This window comes from Nicotiana tabacum, chromosome 3, assembly GCF_000715075.1.
Source record: "Nicotiana tabacum cultivar K326 chromosome 3, ASM71507v2, whole genome shotgun sequence".
NCBI lineage: Eukaryota > Viridiplantae > Streptophyta > Magnoliopsida > Solanales > Solanaceae > Nicotiana > Nicotiana tabacum.
In genome coordinates this window covers 152,717,131-152,729,157 of record NC_134082.1, presented here as the reverse complement: position 1 = coordinate 152,729,157, position 12,027 = coordinate 152,717,131, and the positions used below count along the sequence as shown (strand labels likewise).

The 12,027-nt window shown below is 38.9% G+C and overlaps 1 protein-coding gene across 1 annotated transcript; it reads left to right on the top strand.

Moving 5' to 3' along the window:
* The first annotated feature begins 8,057 nt into the window (after positions 1–8,057).
* Positions 8,058–10,796, top strand: LOC142177557 (uncharacterized). The gene is made up of 5 exons (XM_075246682.1): positions 8,058–8,169; positions 8,235–8,797; positions 8,952–9,218; positions 9,879–10,310; positions 10,404–10,796. The coding sequence occupies exons 1-5, from the start codon at positions 8,058–8,060 to the stop codon at positions 10,794–10,796; spliced, it is 1,767 nt and encodes a 588-aa protein (XP_075102783.1).
* Positions 10,797–12,027: the final 1,231 nt, after the last annotated feature.

Genomic DNA, 12,027 nt, shown 5'->3' with positions numbered 1-12,027 from the left:
GGAAATGCTTTTGTCGTCGATAAGAGGAAATTTAAAGGGAAATCAAGAGATAACATGCATTTTCGGTCCTCAAGTGGTTCAAGCTCGCCAGGAAAGAAGGTGGAGTCTTCCAGTAAAGGTAAAAAGCTTTAAAAATATTACCGTTGTGGAAAAGTTGGGCACATAAAAAAGATATTGTCGAGCCAAAGAGTGCAATATGGCTCAAACAAAAAAAGTTACTGAAGAAGAAGAAAAAGAAGAAGACTAGGTAAAGTGCTTCGCAGCAGAAACTCGAGCAATAAATACCATGGCTTCCATTAATTTTGAAAGAGACTGGATCGACGATTCAGGATGTGGGCACCATCTCACTAGAGATTAATCCAAATTCTCCACCTTTCGCGAATAAAACAGACATGATGTTATTGTTACAGCAAATAATATAGTCCATAATGTGGAGAAGGAAGGCACTGTTGTGATCAACGAGAAGCAAAAAGACACTATCACCCTCAACAATGTCTTTTATGTTCCAGATATGAAGAAAAATCGATTTTCAGTTGCAAAAGTTGTAGATGCTGGAAACTATTTGCTATTTAGCCCACGTGATGTGAAGTTCCTCCGAAATATCAAGGTGCTCAAGGCAGATATCATTCACTCTAGTAAGAGAGTTAATGATTTATATGTTTTATTTACCTCTAATTCATATATTGAGAATATGAGTAGCAATGATAATACACATCTTTGGCATGCTAGACTTGGGCATCTAAGCATGGATAAATTAAAAGCCATGGTAAAGTTGAATCTAGTAAAAGGTTTGCCTAACTTAAGAATTTTTGGTAGAGGAAAGGTTTGTGAAGGATGTCAATATGGAAAGGCACATCATCTTCCATTTGACAGATCCTTATCAAGGTGTAATGCCTCACTAGAACTTGTTCACAGTGACTTGATGGGGCCAACGATAACTCCTTCATATGCTAATTTTCATTGATGATTTACTAGATTCACTTAGGTTTATTTTGTGAAGCACAAGTCAGAAGTTTTCAGTAAGTATGTGGAGTTCAAAGAAACAGTTGAAGGCGAACTCAATTCCAGAATAAGGCGGTTGTGAACTGGTAATGACGGAGAATTCACTTCAGATGAATTTCTATCCTATTATCGTCCGCATGTTATTAAAAGAGAACTCACATACATTGATACACCACAACAAAATGGAGTGATTGAAAAGAAGATCTGACACTTAACTGAGACATGTAAGAGTTGGCTTCATGCCAAGAATTTACCTAGAGCCTTGTGGGCTGAAGGTATTAAATGTGCAGCATAAGTGATTAACAGGATGCCACTTTCTTCAAACAATATGAAGTCTCCCTGTGAATTAATGTTTGGAGAAAAGCCTAGCGTGAAATACCTTAGGGTTTTTGGATCTATTTGTTATGTTCAAATTTCGGATTCTCAACGGAGTGAGTTGGATGTCAAGGCAAGAAAATGCATCTTTGTCAGATATGATGAAAGAAAAAAGGGATGGAAATGCATGGATCCTAAATCTCATCTCTTTGTTGTCTCAAGGGATATCATATTCGACGAAGTGTCTTTGTATTATGGAGCTTCATTGGATGGAGTGAGTTCAAAAACCTTAAATAATGGAGATTCAAGCTTTCCCATTGCAGGTGCTTCTCTAGATAATATGATTGCCGAAGATTTAAGAGAAAGGGGGAGTCCTAGACCTCAACAACATGAAAAACAAGAAGATGATTCAAGTGGTTCAGGAAAGCTAAAAAGAACTATTATCAAGCCATCTCGCTTCAGATATGAAAATTTTGTCAGTGTGTATTCCTGTTTCTTTGCAGGACCAATTGATGATGAAGAACCTTCCTTATTCGAAGAAGCTAAAGGAGTCAAAGAGTGAGAGCTTGCTATGGATGATGAAATGGAGGCTCTGACAAAAAATCAAACTTGGAGCCTTTTACCAAAGCCGAAGGATGTACAACCCATTTCTTGTAAATGGGTTTACAAAATCAAAAGAAGAGCAGATGGCAGCATAGATAGATATAAAGCAAGGCTGGTTGCTCGGGAATTTTCTCAAAAGTACGGTGAAGATTATGAAGAAACCTTCAGTCCGGTGGCTAAGATGATCTCTATCCGAGTTGTGCTAGCCTTGACAGCCTCGCATAATTGCAAATTATGGCTACTTGACGTGAAGAATGATTTCTTATATGGAGAGCTTGACAAAGATATTTATATGGAGCAACCACCCGGGTATATCTCTAACTTACATCCTGATTATGTCTGCAAACCTAAGAAGGCCCTTTATGGCCTCAAGCAAGCTCCACGAGCATGGTATAGTAAAATTGCTCAGTATCTACATTTCTATGGCTATGATGCATCACACTCAGATCCTAGCTTATTTGTTAAAATACAAGGAGACTTGCATATAGTTGTTCTTTTGTACGTGGATGATACGATAATAACAGGAAATAATGAAGATGAAGTTGCTAGGCTTCAAGATGAGCTTTCCATAAGATTTAACATCAAGAAGTTGGGAGAGCTACACCATTTTCTTGGCTTAGAGGTGACAAACATGAACAAAGGTATCTTTGTCACTCAAGAAGTATATGCCAAGAAACTTGTTGATAGGTTTGGATTGAAGCAAAGCAAAACATGTTCTGCTCCTCTTGAGATACGTACAAGGTTAAGGCGGGACGAAGGCTCATTTCTTGTAGATCCCAAGCCTTTTCTGGCTCTTGTTGGAAGTCTCCTGTATTTGACTATTACAAGGTCGGACATTGCCTTCTCGGTGGGATATGTAAGCGGATTTATGCAAAGTCCAAGAAAGCCTCACTTAGAAGCTGCAAAGAGGATTCTAAAGTATATCAACTCAACATCAGACATGGGCTTTTTCTTCTAGAAGAAGAATGATTTGGTGTTAGCTGGTTATACAGATGTTGATTTTAGTGGTGATTTGGATGAACGAAGATCTGCATCAGGCTATATTTTTCTCTGTGGTGGAACAAGTGTTTCTTGGTATATCAAGAAGCAATACTCGGTTTCCTTGTCAACCATCGATTTGGAGTATAAAACAGCTGCTCTTACTGCTCAAGAATGTGTATGCCTACAAAGACTTGTTGAAGACTTGCATCTACCTATATCAAAGCCAATTGTGATCTTTGGAGATAATCAAAGTGCCATCAAGCTTGCAAATAATCCAGTATTCCATGCAAGAACTAAACACATTGAGGTGGAACATCACTTTATTTGGGAAAAGGTTCTTGATGTAACTATCAATACTTTAGAAGTGCAAAGTTAGGAGAATATTGTTGATATCTTCATCAAGTCACTTGCTAAAGCTTCGTTCGAGTTCTTCCGTGACAAGCTTGGAGTAGTTTAAAAAAAATCACGTTAAGGGGGAGTGTGCGAAAAATAAAGTTTAGTTGATCTTTTGGAAAAACATAGATTTCTCTAGAATGTCCAAGTGTAGTATACTTGATATTTATTTAATAGACACGTCTAGATATTCTAGAATGTTGTGGGAAGATAAAGTTATCTATTAGAGACATCTAGATATTCTAGAGTAGTATGGGAAGATAAGGTTCATTAGATTTTTCTTTTACATGTTCTAGAATATTATCTAGAACCATCCTTAGAGAAGTATAAATAGGGGTGGTCTTAGGCATTTGTAACGAAGCCAATTTCAAGAAAGTCTTTTTCAATAACAAAGTTCTCCTTTTAAAAATTTCTTTTCTCTTTTCAAGCTTCCTCTTCTTTAGTTGAATCCTCCAATCTTAGTTAACGATCTTGGGCTAGCAGAAGGTCTCCAAATAATACTCTTCTTATGCTATTCTTTACACCGACTACTGGCGTCAATCCGTGTTGAAATAGCAGAGAAATTAACACAGAAAACTTCCAAAGAAATTTGGGATCGTTTGGAAGAACAGTATTATGAACCTTATGACGCAAAGTTGTATAAGTGGACAGAGATGCTGCGAGATTTGAATCAAGGAACTATGGGCGTAAAACAATATTTTAATCGTGCCAAACTGATATGGAGTGAATTTGGAAACCTGATATAGGACCGCAATTGCCCCTACTCACAACATGATCTGTTGATTCACTTTCTTCTTGGTATGGATAATCTGAACTAGAGAACTAGAATTAGGTATCCATGAAGCCTTTGCCAACAATTCATGAGGTCACTGATCGTTTCATTGCTAATGCACAACTAAGTTTCGTTGCTTGAAGATTGTTGGGAAACCAATTGTAGGTGAAAGATCCTTATACAAAAATTTATAGATATATAGTTGGTGAAAAATATCAATACTAGTAGGTGAAAGGTGGTGTAAAAGGGTGTCGGTTCAATCATATAAAAAACAAGAGTCTATGCTATTTTGTGGTGAATTTCTAAAGACACGTAATAGGTGAAAGATGGAGGTACAAATCAGTTGTACACACAATTTTCAAGTTTAGTGTTGTACAGAAATCATGTACAGAACAAGATTCCATAGGGCCGATGGTACAAATCAGTTGTACATAATTTTCAATTTTAGTGTTGTATCGATAATCATGTACAGAACAAGATTCCATAGGGCCTGCGGCATAAATAAGTTGTACACACAATTTTCAATTTTAGTGTTGTACAAGCAATCATGTACAAAACTATTTTGTGATGAATTCTGAAGACACATAGGGTGAAAGATGTAGTAGAAAGGTTGGGGGTACAATGTTACACCTTGTGTATTCGGCGTTATCATGCTATAAAGGAGCTAATTCGATAGGAAGATAATTTATATGAGATATTTAAATGATGCGATAGTTATACGTTAAGATTGGAAGTCATCCGAGTTATGATTAAAAATTCGACAAAGATTGCCGCAAGTTACGGGTTTTAAATTGCTATGAAATTTGGACAAAATTTTGATGAGCTTTTCTCTCAATATACTAAGATTTATGGTGTGTTCTACCCACCGAATCGAAGGTCTATGAGTTTATTTTCTAACTCAATAAACCATTCGTTAATATGACTTCAGAGTAGAGAGATATTAATATTTTCGTACAGGGGTGCACACTGTTATGGGAACAGTGTGCTTAGTCGGTTTTAGTTAAAATTTATTTTATTTAAGTCAATTTAAAACAGAACCCCTGCATTTTATCCTCTCCAAAATAGAACCTAAAATCTAGGGATTTCCTCTCAAACTCCTCCCATCCATCTAGCTAATCATAACAACAATTTAGTCATCCTCAAGATAGAGAACACCATGGTAGCTTCGGAATCGTGAATTCTTCAGTGTTTCACTTTTCGTAGGAAGACTCCGCCTTGAAGTAATCTCGAATTTAAAGTAATTCTGGTCACAAAAGGTATGATTTAACTTCCTCTTTGATCTTTGTAAACTTCTACCATAAGAATTCCTAAGAAATAGTTGAAACCTCTATAGAAATGTTCTTGATTTTTTTAAGAAACCTCTCTTAATATGACTTGATTGTTGGGCTGTTTTATATGGTTTTATTGTGTTGTTTAGATATGTGAAGACATGTATGGAATCATTTCAATGAGTAGATGTAGTAAAGTAAAAAATTTGTGGTGTGTTAGGGGGAAATTAAACTACAAAAGAGTCTACAAATTCATGGCCGCAAGTTGTTCGCATAAATGTCTAAATGAAGAGTTATATAATATATGAGCTTGAATTTGATATTGAATGGTTCGTATTATGTATTAAATCATTCATAAGGCTTTCTAGGTCTCGAAAATCGTATATAACTCCATCGACAAGGTATGTAGGGCTTTCGCTATACTTTTCGGCATGACAAGAATTCGAATAAACGTCTATCGAATTGTTTCGTCGGATTTGAGTTATTTCACCTTCAACTTATAAAGATACTTAGACCTGATCCTTTCTCATATATTGATTACTTCAGAGAATATCTATGAATTCTCGGTTTTTCTTGTTCCTTGTTTAAAAAGAACTAGAGCCTTTTTACTCATTCTCTTTTCGACGTCCATATAAATCATGAATAAGTAACACTTACTTCAAAGGTACTCATAATACATAACTCTCAAGTTCTTAGTACTTGTTGGCTCATAGTTGAAAATTAAATATTTTAGCGACAACCATGATAGTCAGGGAATAATGATGATATGTCACTTCGACTCTTCTTAGAATACGTCTTTTAAGGTTAGTTTTGCATTGCACTTATATAATTCATGATTTAATATATGTATGTATTTACTTTCATTACCGAGCTGCACTATAGACGGCCGGGTATGACACCTATTGTGTAACCACTGATCGGTTGGGATTACCGAGCTTCACGTGGCTGGGTACGATTCTGCCAAGCCTCTATTATGGCCGGGTATGTTATGGATATTATAGCCCCACAGAGGGATTTATTATTATATAATGTGATATATTATAAGTAGCGATAGTGAGCAACGATTCCATGAGCATACATTTATATCCATGTTGAATTTTAGTTTCCTATCGAGGCTAGGTTCAGAATTCAAATTGTCTCTATATCTCTTCTATTGTTAATTAAATTTTTCATGTTACACTTGTCGCCCTACATATTCAGTACATATTTCGTACTGATGCCTTTTTGTGCGCTGTGTCCATGCCCACAGGCTCGGATAGACAAAGCGGCGTGCCTCTTCAGTAGGACCCCCAGGATCAGCGTTGGGTTTCGCACTCCACTTCTTCGGAGTTGCTGACTTTGGGTCCATAGGTACTGTTACAGATGTCTATGTGTAGTTTTCGGCATGTCGGGGGCCTTGTCCCGACCTGTTGAGATTGTCTTACACTCTTAGAGGCTTGCAGACTAGCGGTCATTGCATGTTTATTTTTTTTGTATGGCCCTATCGGCCTTCTGGATAGTTGTTATACTGTTGTTGCAGCCTTGTTGGCCTAGGTTATATATATATATATATATATATATATATATGTGTGTGTGTGTGTGTGTGTATGTGTGTGTGTGTGTGTGTGTGTGTCGTTTTGGGCTCTTCTGCCTGTAGGTTAATATATTTCAGATCATATCTCATGGTTGGTTCGCTCGGGCCTTCGGGCATCGGGTGCCAACCACACCTCCCAAGATTAGGGTGTGACAAACTTGATATCAGAGCAGGTCAGTCTTAGGGAGTCTGCAAGCCGTGTCTAGTAGAGTCTTGTTTATGGTGTGTTGTGCACCACACTTATAAATATGAGGCTATTGGACATTTAGGATTATTACTTTCTTCTTGATCTAAATCGTGCAATAGAGCCTAATCATAAGTGTTCATTCCTAATTCTCTTTTTGTTTACCTTCTCAGTGATGCTTAATACTACGAGACAACAAGTGGCTATGAAATTTATCCAGAGGTTGGTTGAAGAGGCGGGAGAGGGCACAAGTCAAGTTCCACCTACTAATGTAGATCAATAAGAGCCATAGAATGAGGCTGATTCTTAAGCTTCCGGGCCAGCACCCCCACCACCCCCGGAAGGGCGTAGAGGAGCTAACGTACCTCCAGTCCCTCTCCCAGTTGTTCCTGATCAGGACCTAGACATGCAGAGCGTTGTACAATTGCTGACTCGAATAGTGGCCTCCTAGGCCCAACACCAAACCCTCAGTATTGCTAATAGGTTTGTGAGTGCGAGAGTTCGAGACTTTATCAACTTGGATCCTCCAGTATTTACATGGGTTGATCCTAATGCTGACCTACAGGATTTTCTAGATCATATGCAATGGACCTTACAAATTATACATGCCACAGATGTTGAGTCAGTGGAGTTTACTTCTTATAGACTACGTGATATTGTTGTGACATGGTATGAGACTTGGAAGTAGACTCGGAGGCCTAATGTGCCACCAGTGACATGGAACGAGTTCTTTGAGGCATTTTTACAGCAATATTTGCTAATTGAGCTTCGAAAAGCCCGACGAGATAGGTTCTTACACTTAGAACAGGGTAATACGAGCGTTCGAGAATATATCATGCAGTTCAACTCTTTGGCTAGGTATGCTCCTACGATTATTGCTGATATAAGTGATCAGGTACACTAGTTTGTTAGTGGTTTGGGGCACACTTGATAAATGAGTGAACTATAGCTTCTCCAAACCAAGGAATGGATATTGCCCATATTCAAGCATATGCACAGGGTCTAGAGGATCGCAAGAGGCAACAACGATCCAATCGAGAGCATGATAGAGGCCAGCAGAAGAGGGCGTGGTTCGCAGGTAACACAGGAGAGTTTCGAGGTGGATTTAGGCTACAGTTTCCTAGCGTCCATCTTATCTGGTAGCCAGTGCACCACCACAGTTTCAAGGACAGCGACATGATCAGACCACTTATTCTGGTCCAGGTCAGAGTTCACGGACCCCAGGTCCACAGTTTAGAGGCGAGTTCAGTCAGATGAGGCCTCAGTTTCCCAGATGTGATCGATGTGGCCGAAATCATTTTATACCATGTCGTCAGGGTTCTGATGCATGTTATGCATATGGACAGCTAGGTCATATTATGAGACATTGTCCGATGACAGGCAGAGGGAGTATGGATCAGCCGACGGCATCTGCAGGGGCTTCTTCTACTTCGGTACGTCCTCCTAGGCAGAGTATGCAGACATCAGCTGGCAGGGGTAGGGGAAGATTTGGAGCTTCTGGTTCAGGAGATCAGCAGAATCGCATATATGCTTTATCGAGTCGTCAGGATTTAGAGTCATCTCCGGACATGGTTACAAATATACTATCCGTTTTTTCTATCGATATGTATGCTTTGATAGATCCTGGTTCTACATTGTCGTATATCTCCCCCTTCATTGCTAGTAAATGGGATAGAGAGCCTGACTTGTTGCATAAGTCATTTGAGGTATCTACTCCACTGGGTGAGTCTGTTGTAGTTAGACGTGAAGATTCATGACCGCCATACGTTAGTTGATTTGCATGAGCTAGAAATGGTTGATTTTGATAGCATTATGGGTATGGATTGGCTAGCTTCTTGTTATGCCAATGTAGATTGCTAGACAAAGATTGTTCGTTTTAATTTTCCAAGTGAGCCTATTATTGAACGGAAAGGTGATGCTGCAACGCCTAAGCAGAAGTTTATTTCTTACCTTAAAGCTCGAAGGATGATTTTGAAGGGGTACATCTATCATTTGGTACGAGTGCATGATATAGAGGTGAAATCTCCAACCCTTCAATCGGTTCCCATCGTGAATGAATTTCCCGATGTATTTCCTGATGAATTTCCTGGTCTTCCTCCCAAAAGAGAAATCGACTTTGCTATTGATGTGCTTCCAGATACTTAGCCAATATCTATTCCTTCATACATAATGGCTCCTGCTGAGTTAAAAGAATTGAAAGCCCAATTGAAGGATCTTCTGAATAAGGGCTTTATCAGGCCCAATACTTCTCCCTAGGGTGCACCAGTGTTGTTTGTTCGTAAGAAGGACGGTTCGTTAAGAATGTGTATTGACTATCGTCAGCTCAACAAAGTTACTATCAAGAACAAGTACCCCTTACCCAGAATTGATGATTTGTTTGATCAGTTCCAAGGTGCCAAGTATTTCTTAAAGATTGACCTTCGATCCAGCTATCACCAGTTGCGAGTTAAGGAGAGAGATATTCTGAAAATGGCTTTTCGGACTAGATATGGCCATTATGAATTCCTTGTGATGTCTTTCGGTCTTACTAATGTGCTAGAAACTTTCATGGATTGAATGAATTGGGTTTTCAAGCCATTTCTAGATATATTTATAATTGTTTTCATTGATAATATTCTGGTATATTCTTGATCAGAAGCAGAACATGAGGATCATTTGCGTGTGGTGTTGCAAACTTTGAAAAATCAGAAATTATATGCTAAATTCTCCAAATGCGAATTTTGGTTGAATTCAGTGGCATTCCTTGGGCATATCATTTCCGATGAAGGTATTAAGGTAGATGGTTAGGAAATTGAAGCAGTACAAAATTGGCCTAGACCCACAACTCCTACGGAAGTTCGTAGTTTCTTGGGCTTAGCTGGTTATTATCGGAGATTTGTGGAGAACTTCTCTTCTATTGCTGCTTCCATAACAAAATTGACACACAAAGCCGTTAAGTTCCAATGGTCTGATGCATGTGAAAGGAGCTTTCATGAGTTGAATAAATGCTTAACATCAGCACCTGTTCTAGCACTTCCTGAGGGATCTGAAGGTTATGTGGTATATTGTGATGCATCTAGGGTTGTATTGGGATATGTTCTAATGCGGCATGGCAAAGTTATTGCATATGCTTCGAGGCAGTTGTGGAAGCACGAACACAATTATTCGACTCATGATATTGAGTTAGCAGCTGTTATATTTGCGTTGAAAATATGGCGTCATTATCTTTATGGTGTTCATGTAGATATCTATACAGATCACAAAAGTTTACAATATATATTTAAGTAGAAAGAGTTGAACTTGAGACAAAGGAGATGGCTTGAATTGCTGAAGGACTATGATGTGGATATTTTGTACCATCCGGGCAAAGCGAATGTGGTAGTTGATGCGTTGAGTCGCAAATCCATGGGCAGCGTGAAACATGTAGAAGCTAGGAAATTAGAAATGACTAAGGAGATATATCGATTGGTTAACCTAAGTGTGCGGCTAAATGATAAAGGTGACCAGGGTGTAGTAGTCCAAAATATTGCGGGGTCATCACTGGTAGCTGAGGTAGAAATACGTCAATTTGAGGATCCGGAGCTAGTCAAGATTAAAGAGAGCATCCATTTTCAGAAGAAGCAATTGTTCGAGCAATTTGATGATGGAATTCTAAAATATAAGGGCCGATGGTGTGTCCCTAATGTTGGGGAACTTTGTAAGCAAATTATGACAGAGATGCACTAGTCTCGTTACTCAATTCATCCTGGTTCAACCAAAATGTATTATGATCTTCGTCAGCTATACTGGTGGAACGGTATGAAGAACGATATAGCCACATTTGTGGCTTAGTGTCCCAACTGCCAGCAGGTTAAAGCTGAACACCAGAAACCTAGAGGGCTACTTCAAAATATTGAGATTCCAGCTTGTAAATGGGAATCGATTAATATGGATTTCATTACAGGATTGCCTAATTCTCGCGGAAGTTCGATTCTATTTGGGTCATTGTGGATAGGCTGACGAAATCAGCTCACTTTCTCCCAGATAGGACCACTTATTCAGCTGAAGACTATGCGAGACTGTATATCAAGGAAATAGTTCGGTTACATGGAGTTCCACTTTCTATTATATCTGACAGAGGTGCCCAATTTACATCTAATTTCTGGAGATTTTTTCAAGAAGGTTTGGGTACTCTTGTTAATCTTAGTACAACATTTCATCCGCAGACCGACGGACAAGCCGAATGCACTATTCAGACGCTCGAAGATATGTTGCGAGCTTGTATCATAGACTTCAAGGGAAGTTGGGAAGATCATTTACCGCTTATTGAGTTGCCTACAACAACAGTTATCACGTCGGTATTCAAATGGCACCCTATGAGGCACTATATGGGAGGAAATACAGATCTCCTATTGGCTGGTTTGATGTTGGTGAGACAAAGTTGCTAGGACCCGAATTGGTACGCCAAGCTGTACAAAAGGTAAAGTTGATCCAGAAAAGGTTGCGTACAACTCAAAGTCAACAGAAATCATATCCAGATAACTGACGTCGAGACTTGGAATTTGCTGTGGGAGACTGGGTATTCTTGAAAGTATCGCCTATGAAGGGTGTAATGAGATTTGGCAAGAAGGGAAAACTCAACCCAAGATATATCGGGCCATATCAGATTGTTTAGAGAATTTGGCGAGTAGCCTACAAACTTGACTTGCCACCAGAATTAGACGCAATCCATCCGGTATTTCACGTTTTCATGCTTCGCAAATTTTTAGGTGATCCTTCTTGCATCAGCCCTATTGAGGATATTCAAGTTACCGAGGACTTGTCATATGAAGAAATACTTGTTGCCATTCTTGACCGTCAAATTCGTAAGCTACGGACTAAAGAGATAGCCTCAATAAAAAGTACTTTGGAGGAACAATAATGTAGAGGAAATGACATGGGAGGCCGAGGAGGACATGAAGTCCAGATACCCTCATTT